At 54.8% G+C, this 22463-nt stretch overlaps 1 protein-coding gene and 1 non-coding gene across 4 annotated transcripts in view; one reads left to right on the forward strand and one right to left on the reverse strand.

The window, feature by feature from the left end:
• The window catches only part of CYTH1 (cytohesin 1), a 79177-nt gene that overhangs the window by 20153 nt on the left and 36561 nt on the right, over positions 1-22463 (forward strand). For 2 of the 3 annotated variants that reach the window (XM_047706504.1, XM_047706505.1), the window contains exon 1: positions 17860-18274. The exons of the other annotated variant lie outside the window; for it this stretch is intronic. In XM_047706504.1, the coding sequence (XP_047562460.1) occupies positions 18247-18274 (28 nt within the window). In that variant the 5' untranslated portion in view covers positions 17860-18246. Of the gene's footprint in view, positions 1-17859; positions 18275-22463 lie in introns of those variants that run through there. 3 annotated transcript variants of the gene reach the window in all.
• Positions 10210-10312, reverse strand: LOC125088223 (U6 spliceosomal RNA). Its single transcript, XR_007123625.1, has one exon. It is a non-coding gene; the product is annotated as a U6 spliceosomal RNA (small nuclear RNA).

The raw sequence follows: 22463 nt of genomic DNA on the forward strand, positions 1-22463 counted from the left end.
TAGGCTCTGCTGGCTTACTCGTCATCCCCCCAGGATGCCCGAAGGGGTCTCACTCAGGGTGACCCAGCTCACCCCATCCCAGGACATAGCGGCCGGTCACATAGGTGTGCACGCAGATGTCGGGAGTCCAGCCCGACTCCTTCCTCGCTCTCATGTGCCAGGTGGTCCGCCTCCAGGATCTGTTCTAAAGCAATCCACTTGTCTCCGTTCCTCCTGCTGCCGGGTTAGAGGAGGCCACCGGCTCTGCTGTCCGCGGTGTGACCCGAGCTTCCTGGGACAGACGTCACCGCGTGCTCAGGTCATGCTCTCCCACTCCTGCACATGTGGACCCTACTGGCCCTCGCCGGGCGGCCTTCCGGGGCCCAGAGGCAGCGGGCGGAGAGCGTTCACACAGGGAGACGGGCTGTTCCTTCGTGGGATGGCAGCTGCCGCCACCCGAGAACGGCCTCCAGACCCGGTGGGAATGTTCTTGACACTGGAAGGGAGGTTGTTGGTTTTGTTTTGTTTGTTTTGTTTTTTTAGAAAGTAAACATCGAAACAACAGTTTCTTAAGAGCTTGAAGAGAATCTTGAAGAAGCACGCTTTCAAAAATAGATTAAAAGTTTTCTTGTTTCTATTGTCCTGAAGCCCCCTGCCTTCTGAAACAAGGAGACGAGATTTTAAACAAAACAGTGGTTTCTGCCCAGTTTGTTTTAAAATCGGTAGCCGGTAGCAGGAGGAAGTTTGGCCGCGCTGACTTGTGTGGTGCCTTCATGGCTCTGCCCACGACACAGTGTGGGCACCGTCCCTCTTCCTGGCCAGCTCGGCTGTCGCATGAGGGCTTCGTCTCCTCTGGTTCCTTTTGTTCTCTGTCAGCTGAGTAAAAGGATGGGTGGAGCGTGGATTTCGTAACATTGGTCTTGTGGTTTTACAGAGAAAGGGGTGACAGAAAGGGAGCAGAGGAAGCAGGAAGGGGACTTGCGGTGCTCGCACGGCAGCGTGGATGTCCCAGGCAGAAAACAGCAGACCGCGAGCTCCTGTGCTCCCACCCCACCGCCTCGGACTTGTCGGAGAGCTGCTGGAGTTTCACACCGTGGTGTTACTTGTGTGCACACTTCGGAAGCTTGGGCATTTTTCCCTCTAAGTCTGCTAATTGAATTTGGTTTAGAAGTACATAGAAAACCCAGTGAGTCGATTTGATCATCGCTGCTCAAGTAGTAAAAGTACCAGAAAGATCACTTCTGGAAATAGCAATCGAATTTGTCACGAATGGTTGGTGCCTGTAATGCATTAGTTTAATCGAGTTAAAGAATGAACTTCCCAGATAGCTTGGTCGCCGCTGCCCTCCTATAACACTGTTAGGTTTGTTTGATCTTTAAACGTTTTCCTTTTGACCCAGTACAGTGTTAACTGTCTCTTCCTTCTACAGTGGGCGGAGGAGTATTTCTGCCGAGCTAATGGGATACTGACCGTGATTCCTCTGTGGTCACCTCAAAGCCTGCTGGCCCAGCAGAAACTTTTCAGCTTTGAGAATGGGAACCTTAGTTCATAGAATCATAGAATGTTCAGAGGTGGAGCTTATAAATCAGGGTCAGCACCTTCCCGTGTATGGGGCGTGGTAGGTGACGGGAGAGAGCCATGGAAGGAGGCTGTGGGGCTGCACTTTGAAGAACAGGTAGGATCCAGGTGGAAAACTAGACAATATTAGAGAATTTATCTTTGTCACGGTGATGTGCACGCATGCTTTAAAAGATCACACACCACACAGAGGTTTACATGAATGCTTATAACGGCATTACCCCTCAGCTGTAGAATGGATAAACCAAATATGGTACCGTCCTACAGCGGAATAGAATTCAGCCACAAAAAGGAAGGACGTTTCCATGCCACAGCATTGCTGAATCCTAAAAACGCGGAGGGGAAGACACCTGACACAGAAGGCCACTGTTGTACAGGGGCGAGTGCACACACATGGAAAGGTTACTGGCTACCAGGGACTGGGGAGTGAGCGACTGCTGATGGGAATGGAATTTCCCTTTTGGGGGTGCTAAAAATGCCCTAGAATTAAATGCTGGCGGTAGTCACATGGCTTTGTGAATGCATGAAAACCACTGACTGGTACACTTTGAAAAAAATTTGGTGGTTTATGAATTATATCTTCATTTAAAAAAATTCTACCTTAAGGAAATTCAGTGGGTTGATAACCATTTTCAGTGGAAGTAATTTTTCAAGTATTGTTAAGTCTTCACAGAAAGAGTGGAACCCACCATGAACCAACACTGACTCCCTTCGACCTTTAAAACTTGGAAGGTCTGGGCTGATTTCAGCCCCTGTGTGCCATCTAGGAGAAAAGAAGATTGTAGAAAGGACTAACGGGTGAAAACCAGCAGTTCCCTGTCCCACTTGGAGATCTTCCTGGGGGCAAACTGGTTTAGCTGTTTGTCACTCAGGTTAGTTCCAGTCCAAAACCGCGCTCTGTGCGGCTGCTGGACCGCCCGGCTCGGAGGTCCGTCAACTCCCGGTCGCACGTGGTGTCGTCTGCCGAGTTGCCGCATGGCCTCCCCAGCACGAGGCTGCTTTTCCGGGAGCTCTTCTCCGCCTCTGCTTGTCCTTTGCCTGGTTTGCTTGGAAATTATCGGAGGTTTTCTGAGATAATCCTTGTCTGCCCCGAGCTTCTCTCTGGTGCTTTCTGTCTGCCTGAACACATCGGTCCGTTGTGTCCGCCTGGAGAGGGCGCGTCCTTCTGTTCAAATCTGGAGTCGTTCCCCTTCCCTCACTCTGGCGTCTGGGGGGACTTGGGCACACGTCATTCTGGGGTTCCTGCTCTGGTGGAAGGGGTCCCCCGTGTTTTCTGTGTTGGGTTTACCTTAAGTTTATAGAAGCCTGTTTTCCAGAAGTTTCCTAAGAAAGGCCGGTTTATGTCCCGGGTTTGTATATTAGAAAATGTCTTGATGGGTCCTTAACACTTTCTGTTCTTGCATTTGATGTAAAATTCTTCCAGAGAAGTTTTCTTGTAACTCTGGTAGCTCGTGTTCTTACTTTTGTGTGTCCCTGAGAAGTACCGACTTGTGTCCTGGAGCCTGTTGTTTGTTTTACCAACGTCGTATTTCACCGTTGGGATGTAACGCGGCTCTAAAAACCCATTCCACTTCCGGTGGAACTCCGGGGGTTTCCAGATTTGCGTTATCGCCGCGATCGCTGCGCTGACCGCTCCTACTCACACTTGCTGGCGTCTGTGCGCGGCGTCCCCCAGCAGCGTTGGCAGGAGAGCGCGTCTGCGGGCTGTCCTCCCTGCCGGCGGTGTGGCCGGCCTGGCCCGCGGCGAGGGCGCGTGTCTGGGGCTCCGCGCTGCGTTCTTTTCGTCCTTCCCAAGCCGGGCCCACGCGATCTGACAGGTCCCGCTCGATCGACTCCAGCCCACCGGGGCCGTGATTCCTTCCGCAGGCACCGCCTCTGGAGGTCACCCGGGAAGAAAGTGGTCGCTCGCGGACGGGTCCTCACGCGGCTCCCCTCTCCACTCATTTAGGTCGTCTTCAGGTCCAGGAGCCTTGTCGGGTCTCCTTCCACTGACGCTTGCCGGTTGATCGGCCCGTTACCGGGCACCTGCTTCCTGGAGGTTGTGAGCACACGGACAGCACGCGGGCGGCCGCGTGGATCCTGCCGTGGCCGCGGTGCCGTTCAGCCCTGGCGATGGTCTAGCAGCTCGTCTTCGCGTCCTTTCCCTCTTCTGCGTGGACAGTCGGACCAGCCGTGGAGGTGGTGGCTGCATTTCTTCATCTTCCCTCTCTCCAATCCCGACGTCTTCTTTCTCGCCCTGTTTAGCGGGCTGGGGCGTTAGGACCTGAGTCTCCTGTGCTCCTTGCCTGAGAAAGCTCGGACTAGAGAATCCTCCAGCCCAGTGCCAAGCAACGTGCCCAGAGGGACACGCTCCGTTTCTTCTCGGTCTTCCTGGAGAAGCTTTCGCCTTTCCCCCACGAAGCGTAACACGCACTGTAAATCACTCGTAGACACGTTCGTCATGTTAAGGAAAGATTCCTCTGTTTCTCGTTTGCCGAGGGATTCTTTCTGTGTCATGAGTGGATGCTCAGCCCTTCTGGTTCTTTCCTTGCATGTGTGCATGTATGCACACACACACACACACCCGCCACATTGCTGCAGGCATATACAGCCACATCAGTGAGCAGCCCAGCCCCAGTCTCAGCCCTTTGCTGACCAGCCATAGTGGAAAACACGAAGCGTGCTCCCGTGTAAAAGAGCACCACATCCTGAAACCTGAGTGTGAAGAAAATAACGCCAAGTGTCTTGTTGGTTATTTATTATGTTGGTAATATGCTGAAAGGATGTTACAGATAGACGGATTAAATACAGTTTATTTCTAGGGGCACCTGGGTGGCTCAGTGGGTTAAGCCTCTGCCTTCAGCTCAGGTCATGATCCCAGGGTCCTGGGATCGAGCCCCGCATCGGGCTCTCTGCTTGGCGGGGAGCCTGCTTCCCCCTTCTCTCTCTATCCCTGCCTCTTGGCCTACTTGTGATCTCTGTCTGTCAAATAAATAAAATCTTAAAAAATACGATTTTTCTAATTAATTTTACCTGTTCTTTTAGTTTTTTGATGTGGCCACTAGAAAATTCAGAATCACATATTTGGCTGACATTATATGTTTCTTTGGATACTGCTGGCTGGGTGGACCAGCGTGTGTGTGCAAGCTTCATTCGTAACGACAGCAGCTGTCCGGCACTGAGTGTTTCCTGGGTGTCGGCGCTGCTCTGAGCACTTTCCCAATAACCCTGTGAAGCGGGAAGATCTCCATTTCCTCGATGAGCAAATTCACAGATGTGGAAAGACGCACGGCTTGCCAGTGGGACACCCAGGACGGACCCCCCAGGCCGTTGGCTCCTGGGTCTGTGCCTTAGTCCCCACCTGTCCAGACAACGGTGACATCTCCCGGCAGCAGGGAAGGGTATGCTTCTCAGCAAATGGTAAGGATATCTGATCGTCCATTCAGGAAACACTGAGATTCCTTAGTCGTTCTGTACTTAAAAGAACGAACAAAGAAACTCCAGGTGGATTACAGATCAAAGTATAGAGACGTTAATATGCACTTTATGTACGTTTGTATGTGCATGTATGTACTACATGTACTGTGAAGATTTTTATTTACTTTTCTTTATTTGAGGGAGAGAGAGTGCGCGGGGAGGAGCAGAGGGAGAGGAAGAAGCAGACTCCCTGCTGAGCACAGAGCCCAGTGCGGGACTCGATCCCAGGACCCTGAGATCTAAGCCAAAATCAAGCAGATGCTTAACCCACTGAGCCACCCAGGGATGCCCCCCTCTATTCTATATACTTGGACCTGTATTCAGTTTGAAGGTGTTTGTTCGTTTTTCAAAGTATAGAGTGACAAAAATGTGTAAATATATACAAAGTACACGTTATATACATACATGCATATAATGTGAATTTTAAAGTGAGTATTAGTACAGTTTCATTGGGAAGGAACACCACTTCCTAAACCGGTCCCAAAAACCCAGATCATAAAAGAAAAAATAATTGACAGACTTGGCTTCATACGAATGAACTTAACATATAAATATTTATATTTTGTTCTGTGTGACAGAAGCTCTCAGAAAAGTTAGCGCACCCAGGGTAGTTGGAGAAAATATCTGGAACACTTACAAGCAAAGGATTATTATCCATTATTTAGGGAGAGTACCTACAAATTAATAAGAAGACGGTAGGAAATAGGACAAAAGATAGGAACGGTTCACAGGAGCAGCATAGAGAGCCAATAAACCTATTGATCGGTATTCCTAGTAAACGGAGAGAGACATTACCACAGCCAGCAGGTTAGCAAGTGGAAAGGCCTGACGGGGCTGTGGGGGTGCGGGCGCTCTTGTGGAAGGCCGGGAGGCGGTTTGGTAGTCTCGCCGGTGTTGTACCCCCCGGTGCCCTGACCTTGGTTTCTCAGTACCGCCCTCCATTGCAAGGAGCCTGGGGTCGTGGGGGAAGCGCCTGATTCTTGGGCTGGGGCAGCGGGAAATATGGGCTGAGCCCAGCCGGAAAATCTCGCGGTGGCAGAGTGCGTCCTCGCCTCACAGCACTCACCAGTTTCCAAGGGACATCACTGACAGACCCGCTGCTCACCTTCGCCACGTGAGGTCAGGGGTAGCGTCACGGGCCTTGGCCATGATGCTCTGAGAGGAACACAGCCTCATGCTTTGTGCCGTTCCCGCCGGAAGTGCACAGCCTCCGTGAGATCAGGAAACCCCCAACAAATCCAAACCAGGGAACGTTCTACAGAATAAGTGGCCAGTTCTCTGCCAGGGCTCAAGCCCATGACCAAGGACTAGGGAGCTGTCACAGACTGGGGACTGAAGACACATGACGGGCAATGGGGCTCCTGGATTGGAGGCAGTGAGAGGCCTGGTGGCGTCTGCGGGAGTGGGAGTGCTGGCCAGCGGTCGGCAACGCGTCCTTGTCGGCTTCTGGTTGCAGTAACTGTCCTGTGGTTACGTGAGGTACGGACGGTGGCGCTGTGGAACTGGGTGAAGGAGGTCTGGGGACTCCATGTTGATGCCAGTTCTCTGCAGATCTAACACGATTCCCAGTACACGGTTAAGTGCCCGCACCAGCTGTGACTCAGCTTTCGCAGACACAGGTGCCCAGAGCAGGAAGCCCGACCTGCAAGATTGGGAATGGTAGCTCAGCTTGCGATGGCAGAGTATCAGAAACAACCTCAAGGTCATCTGTCCGGGCTCAAAGTCTGGCAAAAACTTTACTGTGCAATGTACAGTTTTTAAAAATTGCGGTAGATCCATATGGTCCAGTAAAGGAAAATTCCCAAAAAAATAACTTACAGGAAAGTACATATTAACTAACCTTTGTTGGGTGAGCCATGAACAAGGACTTGTATGTTTCGTGTGACTCTGAGAAACAAACTGAGGGTTTTGGAGGGGTGGGGGTGGGGGGTTAAGTGAGCCTGGTGGTCGGTATTCAGGAGGGCACGTGTTGCATGGAGCGCTGGGTGTGGTGCCCAAACAATGTACTTTGGAACACACACACACACAAATTAATTTTTTAAAAAAAGGCTTAAGATTAAAAAAAATTAATTTGGTGTTATGCATAAACAATGAATCTTGGAACACTGAAAAAATAAAGTTAAAAAGAAAAAATTTTAGGAAGATAATAATACTAAAATAAAAACAAAGTAAGTTTGGTATATTCTGCCTTCAGTGAGATGATCCTTTCGTTGTGATAAAAATACTTAGGGTGATCGTTTCATGTGTCTGCTTTATTTCTCGAGCAGTTTGTTTTGATAAAAACACGGAGCCTGGAATTCAGCCTTTAGCGAGCTGTGCCGACTGGTTTATGGCTGGGGTTCCTCCTCCTGTCTCAGGAGAGGTGCTGTCATTTGGGCAACGTGAGAGGTCAGAGAAATGCTTGCCTTCCAGGCTGCCCGTTTCTGTTTACGGTGGATAGTGTGTGTCCCATGGGGTGGGGGAGCTCGCGGAGAGCCGTGGGAGGACCCCCGCCCGGCGTGGTGTTGGCGGGCCTGGTTGGCGTGGCTCCTGACGTGCTCCTGGGTCCAAGCCTGCCTCGTCACGAGATGCAGGTGAGGGGATGGTGGTAGAGTCCCCTGCTCTGCTCCAGGGTGAGTTTCATGCTGAAAAGAGATTCTGTATTTCTGTGAAAGTTTCTGTGTTTGCAAACCGATACATGCTTTTTACAATTCCCTGGTTAATTACCGTGCGTTAGCCTGTGTCCCTTTAGTCAACATGGCAGCTCTGGGCCTGTTTCCCATTTGGACCTTCCCACCTTTCTACCTTCAAACCTGCTTTGACTGCGTCTCTTTTTCATGCAAACTTCTCTTCCAGGTAGGTGTCCCGGCTGGGAAAGGAACGTGCAGCCCAGCCCACACAGCTCTTTGTTCTGCACGCTGGGTATAAAATCAGTTTCAGAAAACAGGGGACACCCGGGGAGAGGATCTGTTTAGTGGAGGGGGCTTGTTTGGGGACCAGACCCTTGGAAGGACGAGACAGCACGGTGTGAGCGCAGAAGTGCAGGTAGACCTCCGTGGCCGTGGGCTTCTTGCGGCGGGGAGAGCCGGGCCTCCCAGGGCCTCTGGCTGAGTGTGCCCTTCCTCTGCCGGAGAGCGGCCCCTCACCCCCACGATGGCCAGTGTCTGTGTCCTTCACGACCGTGGTCCGGGGTCATGCCGGACCCTCCCCAGGCCTCAACACCAGAACATGCCACGGGGATTTTCCGAAAGGTCGCCGCACTCGTGTGGACTGCCCAGTGCCCCCATTCTCCCCTCCTCTCCCACGGGCTGACTTGCTGTTCTCCACCAAGAGCTTGGAGAGCCCGGTCTCCATGGGCGAGTCCTTAGCATGCCACGTGGCGGTTTACGGAACTGCTGCCGCCCCCTGCATCCTCCCGGGCCCTGTCGCGTGTCCAGGGAGGCACAGTGTCCTCCTGTAAGCCCCCCGCCCACAGCTAGAGGGCGCGCGGCGCAGGGCAGCGGGCGCTGAGTGGACACCGGTAAAGCCTCGAGCCTTTTTCGAATGAGTGAGGGCACCGGGCAGATCCTTGTTTTGAGAAATAAGGAGCGATGGGTGTGAGTCGCTCAAAGACAGGGGCAGCTTGTCTGAGCAGGTTAGGCTGACTCAGGTTACCGGGGAGTGCAGGCTCGTCACCGAGAAGTGGCCGGCTCCTTGGTCCTGCCGCATGGTGCGGTGAGCCCCGTGAGTCGTGGCCATGAGGCACAGGGAGGGGGGCGTCCAGAGAGGAATGTGACTATGCTTCGTCCGTCACTGAACCGTAGAGAAGAGAGGCCTGTCCACAGTCTTTGTTCGGGGCGTGCTGTCCCTACAGCTCAGATCCGTCTTCTTGGCGATGCCCGTGGTGGCCCCTGGATTTAGTGCTTTCACATGCCGGTCCCCACGCGCGCTCCTGGTTCCCTCTGGTCGCCTGTCACCCCGCTTTCCAGCATGCTAGTGCCTGTACGGTCTGTCCTGTGTGTCGTGTGTCTGTCTGGTCTACCTCCGTCCCTTCAAGTTCTGACCGGCTGGCACCTTTTCCCACAAAGGCGCCGCGTGTGGACAAAGGGCAAACCCGTTGTAATATTAAGAAAACCATTTCAGAAAGTAAGAGACAAGTACTGCTGAGTATCAGCAGGGCACGGGCCACGCTCCGTAGAACATGAATTTCCTCTTTTTCCCCATGTACGTTCAAAGGAGAACTGAATTTACTGGCCAAAAGGGCCACTTGTAAACCTTTGAGCAGGTTCCTCACGGAGCCAGCAGAGGGCAGCACACACGGCACTGAGCACGTCGGTATGTTTTACTTTATTTTAAAAGGCGTCTAAGGCTTCTATGCCAGCTACTTCCCGTCCAGTTGGCGCCGTCTCCCTTCTCATCTGCGAATCGCACCGTGGCTCCTCAGTCTTTGCGGAGTGTGATGACTCTGGGTAGCATCGCGGATACTGTCACATTTTTATTTTCCCGGGTATCCGTGCTGCATTTCCAACCGTCTCCCGGGCTGGTGAGGTTGGGGACTGTGGCTGCAGAGTGCCACCGCCACCAGAAAGTGCAGGGTCATTTAGCTAGGGTTCCAGGGCTGGTGCCACCCGCCCCACCCCGAGAGCGGCGCGACCCGGATGTGGGCTCTCCGGCATGAGGGCTCCGTGTGGTTGTGTCCTGAATGTGTCCACCCCCTTCTCAGGAAAGGATTCATGGAAACTCAAAGCTGTGCGGTTTGTTTCAGATTTATGGCATTTTATGGCACTGATGATGGATTTTCTTTACACAGAAAGTGAGGTCAGACTTCGTGAAAAATGGCACTTTTTTTTTTTTTTTTTTTTTTACAAAAGTTAACTCTTCTTGGAAAAAATTGAAATTTAAATTGTGTATGATACAAAGGGCAGAAGGATATGGTTCGGATTGGGCTTTTAGAATATATACCTAATTGATTTTGCCTTTTTCTTTCGGTAATAAAAGCTCCAAAAAAAAGTGCTAAAGATTCTGCCTCCCAGAGGCCCATTGGGCAAATACGATTAGGGGCGCGCCTGCCCCCCGTCGTCAGGTGCGAGGCTCGTCAGGGAACGGCAGTGCTCTTCGAATTCTCCGTTGGGCGTCTTCGCAACACGTACATATTTTCTCTATCCTCAGCCTTCTATTTTTTGGCAAGGTCTGTTCACATCTGTGAGGAAAAACAGTACAAATCCACGTTTTTTTGTTGTTAATATGGAATGCTTCACGAATTTGCGTGTCATCCTCGCGCAGGGGCTGTGCTCATCTACTCTTGTTCCAATTTTTGGCGTATGTGCCGCGACGCGAGCACGGAACCCGTGTTCTTCAGGTACCCCGAGCAGGAGTAGCTTCCGTAGAGTCTGAGTATTTCCAGGCACCCGCGCGTTTTCCTTTGTGAGGACTCGTGTCGTTGTCACTCTGCACCCCGGCACACAGCTGCGCTCCTGGGAGTTTCAGGACTCCCCGAGACTGTGTGCCCCGTGCCGCTCTCCCACTGGCGGCTTGTCGGGCGAGATCCCAGCTGCAGAGGGGGAGGCCGTCGGGAACCAGAACCACTTACCCTCCCATCCCAGAGGGGCGGTGGGGCTCCGCGGGCCTCTGCGAGTGGAGACAAGCGGTGAGGCTGGGGACTGGAGGGCGGGTGGGAGGTGTTCGCGGCGGGCACGTGGGCTCTCAGGTCTCCTGTCCGTGTCTCGCAGCACGTCGATGTCTCTTCCACTCTTGGTAGAACATGAGGGTGTGATTTCTGAAGAGGCTGTGGCACCCGGTGAGTGAAGGTGCGTGTAGGTCCGTGTGGGCGGCCCGTCCTTTCTCCCTCCACCCGGCGGTCCGGATGCGGCCGGCCAGGTCTGTAGCCCACACGGCCCAGGTGGGAGATCGGAGAGTGGTTCGTCAGGCTGCTACGAGAAAGAACACACAGAGCCTCTCCCGTGTTACTGCTTTATTGTTTTACTTATTTATTTATTAATACTCATTTTTAAAGATTCTATTTATTTATCTTCGAGAGATACAGTGAGAGAGCACAAGCAGAGGGGAGAGGGAGAAGCAGACTCCCCGCCGAGCAGGGAGTCCGACTCAGGGCACTGTCCCAGGACCCCGGGATCATGACTTGAGCTGAAGGAGGGCTCTTCCCCGACGGAGCCCCTAGGCGCCCCCCTGTCATATTACATATATTACATATATATATTTACAGTGAGACCCAGCACTCCACAGGCCACAGCCACCGCACACCACTTCTGATCAGGTTGTTGGCATGGAGGAGCCAGCGATGTGAAGAAACAGCCTGTGTGTACCAGACATTTAAGACATACCCTCACCATGAAACAGGAGAACCAGGGCACCTGGGTGGCTCAGTGGGTTAAGCCTCTGCCTTCGGCTCAGGTCATGATCCCAGGGTCCTGGGGTTGAGCCCCACATCGGGCTCTCTGCTCAGCAGCAGCCTGCTTCCTCCTCTCTCTCTGCCTGCCTCTCTGCCTGCTTGTGATCTCTGTCTGTCAAATAAATAAATAAAATCTTAAAAAAAAAATAAACAGGAGAACAAAGCAATTAGAAGAAAAAGTGTTTGAGAAAACACATCCTGGGAGAACACTTAAAAGCCTTGTACTTAAGAGTCTTAGATGTGGTATCGACGAAGCAGGAATAGGATGCTATCCAAAAGGAATATTCAGAGATCAAGAGGGACTTTGTACAAATTAAAAACAGCCAAAAGAAAACAGTACAAAGGCTAAAAGATGAAGTAGAGTGCCAGCCCAGTGCTGGCGGCTGTGACAGCATCACACACGGGGCGGCGTGGCTCTCCCAGAGCCAGGTGGGGGTCTGAGCTGGGCCCCTGTCAGTGCTTTCTGCTCAGAGCTCCCTTCCGAGCTCGGGGAGCGCTGTCATCCTGCCATGTGCTCTCAAGGTACAAGGACAGCCAGCTGGCCCTTTACGGCTGCCAGTCCCACGTGTGTGGCTGCTCCCTCCCAAGCTGATCTCCTCCCATAGGCCTCGCCTCCAGATGCCATCAGCTCAGGGTTTCAGCACACAAACATTCAGGCCATTGCAAGAACACTTCCACGAGGAGACAAAAAGTAGGAGTGAAAAGATAAAAATTAAAAGATCCACAGTGGCGGTCCAGTTGTCCAACAGAAATTGCACGGTGAGAGCCGAGAAAAAGGGTAGGACATCAAAGATTCTGAGACTTTAGACTTGGGGGGGTCTGCCTCTGGGCTAGCACGGTGCATGCGAATGGACCCACCCCTGGACCCCTTGTTACAAAACCACACAGCGCCGAGAGTAAAGACCTGGAGAGCTGTCTGAGCAGGAAAAAGATCCCATAGAAAATTCTGGGAGTCAGAATGGCACGGTCACTAACAGCGCTGTGGGGACAGAAGACAGGGGACGCCTTTGCCATCGTGAGGAAGTGATGTTAGGGTGCAGTTCTGTGTCCAGCCAGAGGAACAGGGGTGTTTCCGGACACACAAAATCCAGAGCAGTGATGGAAACCCAGCCCTCAAGGTGCTTTCTCTGGTAGTTACAGAGGATATGCCCCAGCAAGAGGAGAAGGACCTGGAAAAAGAGTCAGAGAAACGGGCGCGGCGTTTGGAAAGGGCGGAAGGACCGGCCAGGGTGCTAGGGTGAAAGCAAGGGGGCGGTTTGGGGCAGGGGGATTTGGAGCGGGTTCCTGGCCGGCTTGCTCCGGCGGCCAGTCTCCTCTGTTGGTGCCGAGAGCCCAGCACACAGAGACAGAAGAGACCCTTCACGGCATCCCGTGCTAATTGTAATCATAGTAGGTCGTACCGCTAAGCTGTGGGCAGTGTTTATGGGAGTAGCAGGTACTGATTTAGCCCCAAGTTTATATGTAACCATCCCGGCGTGCGCCGTGTGGGGTGGGGCGTAGGGTCAAAGCAGAGTCTTCAGCTTGCACGACAGGCCGTGGATGGCCAGAACTGGAGACTCGGGAACAAAGGGTGTGCGTGTGTTGTTGGGAAGCAGGGAGGTGAGGCGCGGAACAGAGAGCTGACAGGGCTGCCTCTGCGGAGCAGGATACGACCGTGGGGGGGCTACCGTTGGGCAGGAAGCTGTGGGTTTCTGTTTTAAGCCATCGGTACTTTTTTTTTTTATGTGATGTGTGCATGTTATTTTGGTTAAAGAAGAAAAACCAGGCACGAGGGGGAAGAGAAAAACCTGGACGGGCAGCAGGGTCCCATTAAGGAGGATCTTGACACCGACGAGGAGCTGAGACTTCAAGGCAGCTGACGGGGCCATGCAGATGCGAGGAGAGGCTCTTGGCAGTTTGCGGTTTGCTGCGGGGGGCCCCGCACCCCCGGCCTCTGCCATCTGCCTTCTCCGTCCTGCTGGGCTGCAGGCTGCCTGGGGTGGACTGCGTCTGCAGGCTGCCTTGCCCTGTGGCCCCCGCTGGGTTTGTCCAGAGGCTTGGAGGGTCAAAGGAGAAAGAGATCAAGGTGTTTTCTCCCTGCCAGATAGCTGAGGAATAGCTGAGCCCTGTCCCCAGCCCTTCCCTGTCCCCAGCTGAGGCTTAGCTGAGCCCTGTCCTCTGTAGCCAGCCACCTCCTCCTGCAGGCCTAGCCTTGGTCAGGAGCCCCTTGCTAACCCTGGGGAGCTCCACCACTGAGTCGCCCCGGACTCCACCATGACTTTAAGACAGTCTGTCGGTGGGCTCCCCAGGCTACCACCTGGAGTGTACTCTGTCCCCTTGGGGTTATGACCAATGACGTGGGTATCATGCTGAGAAAAAACTTGCCCTGGAACGTTACATGAACACTCACGTATGTTTTCCCCTTGTGTTGTTTTAAACCATTCACATTTGCATGCTCTTACCTGTCACTGGAGAAGATGAGGCTGGGGTACAGGATTAAGGCTGTTTAAGGTATTTTATTCATTGAAAATATAAAATGCCTACGTCAAAACACCTGAAATCCAAACACCCTTCTGTGTGGTTTTGAAGATTTTATTTTTTTATTTGACAGAGAGAGAGGCAGAGGGAGAAGCAGACTCCCCCCCCCCCCCCCGCCCAGCAGAGAGCCCGATGCAGGACCCAATGCCAGGACCCTGGGATTATGACCTGAGCCGAAGGCAGATGCCCAACCGACTGAGCCCCCCAGGTGCCCCTCTTCTGTGTGACTTTAATAAGAGTAGATATAAAGTGTTGTTTTTCACTTTGTTGGTTTAATGCTGACAGGGGCTCCGGGCCAGTTCCTCTGCCTCTCGTCTCATCATTCCGACGGCTCTGAGGCCTAGGTGACTGTCCTGCTTTTGTAGCATGCTGTTGTTCTCCTAAGGACTTCACAGTGTCCTCTGAACTTGGGCACAGCTTCTGCTCAAAGAGCTGCGCTGCAATCCTACCCACTCTCTTCGGGGTTGAGTCCGTCGCAGGGCCTGGTGGTGATTTGCCTCCGTTAGCCCAGGAAGGCCCGGGTTATGCCCGCTGGCGGACGGGATCGCAAGGAGCACCTACCTGCAGCCTGAGAACGTCCCAAGATCTGGATGATAAGTTACGATGTCACTTTCTTTATGAGCGAGTCAAGCATATAATTTGGTGCTTTAGTAGTTAACCTTCTGTTTTAAGGACCTGGAGACGTGCCTCTTCAGTCGCTACTTCCTTTTTTAACAGTGTTACTTGTTGCTCGGGCTTTGGAAGAGGATAGTGGCGCAGGAGGCAGTGTGACGCCCGCCTGCCGGGCCCCACCGTGCTCCCGGCAGCTCACAGAGCAGGACAGGCACCTGGCCCGAAGGGGGCCCACTGTCCCCACACAGGGATGGTGGATACCATGTGAGCCATTTACAGTCCTTCTCTCGGGGCGTGAACTGGGCAACATGGCAGGGCGTGCGGCCGTGCAGAGTGGGGCAGGCTGTGAGTCACGAGGTCCAGGGCCGGAGAGCAGGCTGAGGCATGCCCCGGGCCGTGGGGCAGGGACCCTGTTGGCGGCCTGCCACCTGGAAGATGGCATCTGTGTTCTTCTGCCTGCCCAGACCAGAGGGTTCGGGCCATCCTTGACCTCTTTTACACCCACGTGGGATCCATTGGCAAGTTCCTGGCTCTGCCTTAGAATAGAACATGAATCCGATCACCTTCTGCGTTAAGCTGCCGTCATCTCTTACCCGGAAGACTGTGGTACCCCCCAACCCCCCGCCGGCTTCTGGCCTTGCTGCCCTGCAGCCTGTTCTTAGCCAGCAGCCAGAGCGCTCTCCTCACAAATGAAGTCAGGCCCTTCACTTCGTTCCAGCCCTGGGCAGGGGCTTCCCATCTCACCCACAGTGGAAACCGGTCGTTAAAATAGCCATTGAGGGGCACCTGGGTGGCTCAGTGGGTTGAGCCGCTGCCTTCGGCTCAGGTCATGATCTCAGGGTCCTGGGATCGAGCCCCGCATCGGGCTCTCTGCTCAGCAAGAAGCCTGCTTCCCCCTCTCTCTCTGCCTGCCTCTCTGCCTACTTGTGATCTCTCTCTGTCAAATAAATAAATAAAATCTTTAAAAAAAAAAATAAATAAAATAGCCATCGAGGCCCTCAGCAAGCCCTCCTCACACCCGCCCCCCCGACCCCCGGCCTTGCCTTCACCTCTGGCTGCCGTTGGCTGTGCCCCAGCTGCCCTGGCCAGGAGCAGCCAGCCAGCCCTGACCACGCACTCCGCCCCGAGCCCACGTAGCATCTCTCTTCCAACACACGTGTATTTTGCTGCTCGCCGCTCTGCCCTCCCCAGCTCCCAGGAGAGTGGAAGCGTCCTGAGGGCAGGGACTGTGGCCTTCTGGTGCACCTCCGGTCCCCGACACGCCATGGGCTGCCCGACACTCTGCGTGCTCAGTAAATGCTGAGAGAAGCCGGGGGAGGAAGAGACGACAGACCTGCTTGTAACACAGAAGCTTCCATAAGGCAGAGATACCACACCTGCTGATAAAAACAAGTGACAGGTTGTGAGAAAAGAATACAGAAGAATTTGTCATCTGCCAACCAATAGGGAAAGATAACCAAGAGGAGAACGGGTGAAGGATATGAATAAGCCGTTCATAAAAGAGCAAATACCACAGACTCTTGAAAAAATCATCCGCACCACCGGTCATCGGGTCAGTGTAGACCCTAGCCACTGAGAAGCCATTTTTCGGCGGTCAGACTCGCAGAAATGAAGTCTGTCCTGTCAGGGAGGTGGCACACCTGGGCAGTGTCTGAAGGTGGTGTGTGTCTGTGCCTGGGGGCCAGGCCGGCCTGCCTCTGGGCGTCAGTTCCAGAGAGGCACTCTGCTGCTCCACAGTCGTGGGAAGTAGAAGGGACCCGGCCTCTACAAAGCTGGGATTGGCATCAGAGACCCGCCCTAGCACCAGAGACAGAAATGCTGATTTGGGAGTCATTAAACTTAGATTTTGAAATGGGGTTGGAGGGGACTTGGCCTGGCTCTTGTTATGGGAGGGGGTGCAGAGGAAAAAGCGTTAATTCTGATTTTGAAGTATTAAACCAAAGGCAAGGAGTTGGGTCTCTGTCACTTGCCTCTGCAGAACAGAGTGGTTTTAAAAAATATGTTTGTTTATTTATTGTTAGGCAAGAGGGGTAAGTGTGGGCCGAGGCCACTGCCCTTGAGGCACCTGTGGCCACGTCCAGAGCATGGCTGGTGTCTTGCTGTAGACGTGCATTTCTACCTGCAGCGTGGCCCGGGCCTCGGGACAGCAGGTCCAGGCCTCGTGCACACCTGCTGTCAGAGGGGCCCCCACAACCAGGACCAGTGAGGGGAGGGGGGCTCAGGGGTGCTGCGGGGGAGCCAACAGAGCAGGGACCCTAGGCCAGACTTCAGGCAAGTCATGTGATGCCTCTGGGCCTCAGTGTCCCTTCCATAAATCAGGGCCGAAGAGAAGCCCTCACAGGGTGCTCTCGGGGTTACGTGAGTCGGCCATGGGCACAGGGTGAGCATCCAGGAAACGCGGCCTACAGCAGTGATGTCCTAAGCACACACTTGAGAGAAGTGACTGAGGCAGGGACCCTGTGATCCTTCCCATGAACACGTGAAGGGAGTAGCGAGAGCCTGTGGCCGGACTCCGAGAACGTTTGCTCCGAGGACCCTCAGAGACGCACCGAACTGTGTGCACATGGGTGGTGAGACTGGCAGGAGAACTTGAAACCGCTTCAAAGTCCTACAGTCTGGCATTGGTTAAATACCCAGTCTATACCGTGGATAATAAAAAATGTGATAAGTGTCCATTTACAGTCATTGAAAAGTGTCGTAAGTGAAAAATGGTAGGTTATAAGATAGCACATAAAATATTCAATTTTTGTTTCTCTTTGTATTTCTCTATCAATACATATTTATGCCTTCTTACATGCTTCTGTCTTGAGGTCATGTAAGTACATCTTGAGAAAGAAATACGTCTCGTGTGTTATATAATGTAATTATTACACGTATCACATGTAGGATCTGTGGAGGTAGAAAGGTATATTTGCAAATGTGTGTACACACACAGAGCGAGGCCGAGACAGAATGAGAGTATAATACACAGAACAAAAGTCTGGAACAATAAAAGTAACATCTACCAAAATTTCTTCAGGGGGTCATCCCTGGGTGATGGGATTAATAAGGCTTTTCCCCTCATTACTCGTTAATCTGATTTCAACAACAAACATGCTTTGTGAATGTAAGAGTATGGGGAGACGAGCAGTTTGATACAACACGGTAGAAAATAGAACGGAGATAAAATTAAACTTGTATTGGCAATACTGCCCTTAGCTTTTTCTTGCTGTTGTTCCTCTAACATCTGCCTTCTCCTTTTAGCCTCTGACCTCACGGCATACCGTAATGATTGCGATCTCTTAGTCATTCTCCTCGGAAATGTGCTGTCACAGCGGTGTGAGCGCCGGGACTTGCCGTGGTTCTGTTCTAAGCGAGTGCTCGCAGAGGGAAGGGAGAGGGGACAGCTGGCTGTGTCCCGTGCTCCGGCTGGATCTGCGGAGGGACGGCGGGTGCTGCCGCAGACTCCTCGGCCCCGAGCCCGAGCCGGATCCAGGGAGGAGGCGGTTAACTCCTCGGAAGCTCTCTGGGCCCCACTTCAGGAACTGGGCGGCGGCCGTGACGCCTCAGCCGCGGAGGCTCATTGGCTCCGCAGTTCAGGAAGGAGCACTGAGCTGTCCCAGAGGCGGTGGCGGTGACCGAGGCCGGCAGGTGTTCCGGGCCCCACCTGGCCCCCCGCCCCCGCCCAGGGAAACATCGTCGGGTGCCCCTTAGACAAACGACATCGGCTCCGTCAGGGTCCCGCTGGGCTGGGGAAGATGGTCCTGCAAGCCCCTGGGGAGGACGGTGAGTCCCGGTGCCGCCTGGGCGCCCGCTGTGGGGGTTGCGGCTGTCCCCGTCCAGCCAGGACGTCCTGTGATGACAGTTTTATTGCCTTGTGGGGAGGAGCGGCCCCCAGACTCGGGGTTTTCCCTCACTGTTCTCAGGAGAAGGACTGGAGGGTCGTGAGTGGTTCGGGGGCGAGGCCTGCGTGGGGCTGCGTGTGACTTAGTGTGTTTTTCACCCAGAGCAGGGCCCCCGCCCGGCCCCCAGCCCAGTCTCTGCTCTTCGGGGAAGATCACCCCGGGCGCTGCTCTGCGGGGCTTGTGTCCTAGCGCGAGTGTCCGTGCTCCCCGGCTCTGAGTGACAGTCCGCTCCGGGCTCTGGGGTCGCCGCGCCCCGACCGAGGGCCACGGTGAAAAGCGCAGGCATCAGAGCACGGCGGGGGCAGCCGCCGGTAGGGGTGAGACGAGTGGGAGGGAACGTGCAGAGCTCGTCGGACCTTCCTCTTTCGGTGTCGCTGGGGACCGCGGGGTCCGTGGCGTCTGTGGACTTCCTTCACCCTCTCCGCACCCCCATGGCACCCAGGGAGGCGCCGAGGGAGGGGTGACACAGCTGAGGGCCCCGGAAGAGAGCTGGGGAGGGAGCCCCGCGAGGCCAGGGTTCAGACTCTGCGGTGTGCAGCGTGTCGCGCGTGGACGCTTGTCTGTCTGGCGATGCCCACGCTAGATGGCCACCAGACAGACGGCGAAGTGGATGCTGCTTTGTCGTTCGTAACGAACACTGGGAAGTTTGAAATAAACATCGTGCTCTCTTTCAAGGTAGGTTTTGGGAAAGTTGGAACAGGTTTTGGGGGCCTTTTTCTGCTTTTCCTTACCTGGCTCACCACACAGTACATTTCCAGGGTTCACCTCTGAGACCGCTCATGCTGGACCGTACCCGCAGGTGACTCGGAAAGCTGCAGCATGTGGGAGAGGCTGCGGGAGGGGGCACGGAGGGGCTCGTGGTGATCCTTCTGTGCGGGAGGGGGCCGTGAGGAGAAGCTGCACCCCCGCAGGAGGTGATCCAGCTGTGGGGCGAGCCCACGGTCGCCAGGGTCTCTCGTGGGAAAGGAAGAGGTCACTTTACTGATGATTCGGAACAGCGGGTGTGAGCCTGGCCCAGGCACACCATGACTGCTGGTCACCGTGCCGCGTGCTCCCCCTCATGTCCTGCTGGGCCTTCCGGGGGGGGGGTGGGGTAGGGGCTGGCCTCAGACTCCCAAGGACCTCGCTGAAGAGTCCCTCGAGAGGCTGACTCAGGGGGTCCTGTGTCATCAGCCTCCAGCTGTCCTGGAGGCCCTAACATCCAACATGCACGGCTCATGGTGGTGAGAGTGGGGCGCCGTTTTGGGGCTGGGGACTTAGAGCTTGGGGTTCAGAGACAGGGTTCATGGGCAGCTTTATTTGGAATGAGTCACCTTCAGGAACTGCCGGCGGCTCTCGTCACCCCCACCCCTCCCAGGAGCACTCCGTCCTGTCCTCTGTTTGGGACTCAGGAGGCCAGCACAGTTGCCCTTTGAACTGCCGCTAAAACAGGTCCCGTAGGGATCCCGAGGAGATGCAGCAGCCGCTCTCGGGGAGGTGTGAAAGTGAGGAGAGCAGACAAACTTGGCTCTGGCAGGTCCCCAAGACCCCAGGGCAGAGAGGGAAGTGTCAGCGTCACGCCCCTCACAGACCCGCCCTTCTAGGTCCATAGGACCCAAAGAGCACACCTAGGAAAGGGTGAGTGGGGATTGTGTCTCAAGAAGTGGGATGTTTTCCTGCCGCGCTAATCTCTGATCCATAACCCAGACCTTACAGATGCTTTTGGGCCCTGTCCTTGTGTGGCGCCGGCGCGCCTCCGTTCCCAGCGCAGCGCTGTGCGGGCGAGGAGCGAGCGGCGGCTTCCACAGGCTGGCTTCCAGTGACCTCGGCCCATCTCTTCAACGCGTAGTCCCCCTCGTTTCGCCCTTGAACCTTTCCTCTGGGCTGGAACCAAGCTCCCTGGCGTGTGGAACATGAGGCCCTCGCAAGCTGATGCTGGGCTCTCTTCTGGTGCTGGCCAGTCCTGGTGTGTCCTGGGTCCTGACCGCAGCTGTGCCCCCAGTCCCCGGGCACCTGGCCGCCTCGCCTTCCTGGATATGTGTGTCGGCGTTGGTCCCTGCTTCTCCATTTGGGGAATCCATCTGTCCTTCCAAGCCCTGGCTCAGAGGCTTGACCTATCTGAGCTCCTTGGTGTCCCCGGGTGTGCTGCGAGTGCTGCGTGAGCATGGCCCCAGCGGCCGCGGGGGCTGCAGCTCCGGGCCTGCACGCCTCCCCACCCGGCCCTGGTGTTCTGTGCAGGGCAGCGGCCGGAGCCGTTTGAATCCGAGCTCAGGGTGGGCACAGGCAGATGCTCCGCGACGCTGAGCTGCAGTGAACTCGGTTACTGCGGTACGAGGCACTGAGGATCCAGGGACTCGGCCGGGGCATGCGAACGGGGCTGTGTGTGTCATTAGAGTGTCCTGCTCAGTGAGTCCTGCCTCATCGGCAAACCGGAGTTAGCAGGGCCACCTTCACCGTCAGGAAGCGTCGGAGTTCGTAGCGGGGCTTTGTTGTGCACATAAGAACGGAGACGAAGGAGAAACCTGCTAAGCTGTGAGATTCTATGTGAGTGTAAAATCCTATTGTTATAGGAAGAGGCGTGGGGTAGAGCTAGGCAGAGTGCCTCTCCGCCAGGATCCTGGATTCTCGGGTGACCACAGAAATCCTCCCCCTGCCGTTGACTTATGGCCCGAGCCCGTCCTCTTGGCGCAGTCCCGGGACGGGGCCAGCCTTGCGCTGGACGAGCCGCGCAGCGTGGGGTGCGCAGGAAGAGGGAAGGTTGTGGTGCCGGGACTGGAAGTCCGTACTCCCACGGGTACTCCTCGCTCCCTTACGCGGGGGTTGGGTCTGCATCTTTACTGTGAGGCAGGAGCGCCTCCTGCATCCCGCGTCACCGTCAGCCGTGACAGGTGTCGAGGGGACTCGCTCTGGGCTGAATCTCCTAGGCCCTCCTGTGAGCGCACCAGACACGAATGCTCGCGGTGTCGTCGTAAGAGGGTCAGGACCTCCCTTGCCTTTTCTTGCAAAGGTGAGCAGGAACGAGGCTCGGGTCCTGCGTCTCTGAAGAAGCGGACAGTTGTCTGTGGCCGGAATGTCTCTGCAGCCTCCCGAGTTCTGTTACGGAGTCGGAACGCGCTGGCCTGGCCGCCGACTCCCGGGGCCCCAAGTCCCGCAGACGGGTGGGATGTGCAGGCGTCGGGTGGGGTGGTCTCAGCAGCCAGCCCTGGGGGGAAGAAAAGGCAGGCCCGGGTCTGGGCCTTGAGGGCCCGCTTCAGTACACAGAGTGGCCAGTGGAGGCGAGGACATTCCAGTTCTTGTCAACAATCCTCTCTGTGGTTCTGGAAGGTTCTCCGGAGTATGTTTGTGGTGGGGGCTGTAGAACCTGCATGCGGTTTGCTTCTGGTTGAAGGATGGGGGGGGCCAGACCTTCTGGACATGTTTTAGGGTATCAGGGTTTCACTTTTACTCTGCATTTGGACAACCCCCTGAAGGCACATTGTTCCCCCCTCTGCCCCTTTTCTGTTTGTCCTCCACTTGGCTGAGATTTCCTTGTTAGAAACAGATTCTCATCGCTGCTGCTGGCTCCTGTTTGCCCTCTGAGGAGCTGCACCTGGGACAGTCCCTAAACGCAGTGTGGTCCTGGACTCGGATGGCCTCTGAAGTGACCTGGTCTAGCCCAGTCAGCTCTGCCAGCGAACATCATCACCATGGCTCCCGGAGGGACATCGGGCTCAGCTGGGAGCTCATGTTCAAGAGCACAGCTAGGGCACGGCCATCTCGTGACTCCCTGCACGCGTCTCCCGGGGATGTGATGTGCCTGGCTCCGTAGAGGCGGGTGACATGCTGGGGGAAGCAGAGACGGGCAGGTCACCTCTGTGGGGGTTCGCACTCACCCCAGTACACCCCCCTTCCTTAAGAAAAGAACCTCTTCTTTACTGCACAGCGCTGTCACAAAAGAGCCGGTAAATGTCTTTTCCTGGTTAGTGGCTTCTCTGCATCTCCTTTCTTTCTGGTGTCTAAAGTCTCTGTTCTTCTGTATTTTCTGGTAAGAGTTCAGGACATTGATGCGGAGATTCAGACGGAGTCCCACATGCAAAGCCACAGCAGCGTGG

This window comes from Lutra lutra, chromosome 16 (genome assembly GCF_902655055.1).
Source record: "Lutra lutra chromosome 16, mLutLut1.2, whole genome shotgun sequence".
In the NCBI taxonomy this organism is placed as follows: Eukaryota; Metazoa; Chordata; class Mammalia; order Carnivora; family Mustelidae; genus Lutra; species Lutra lutra.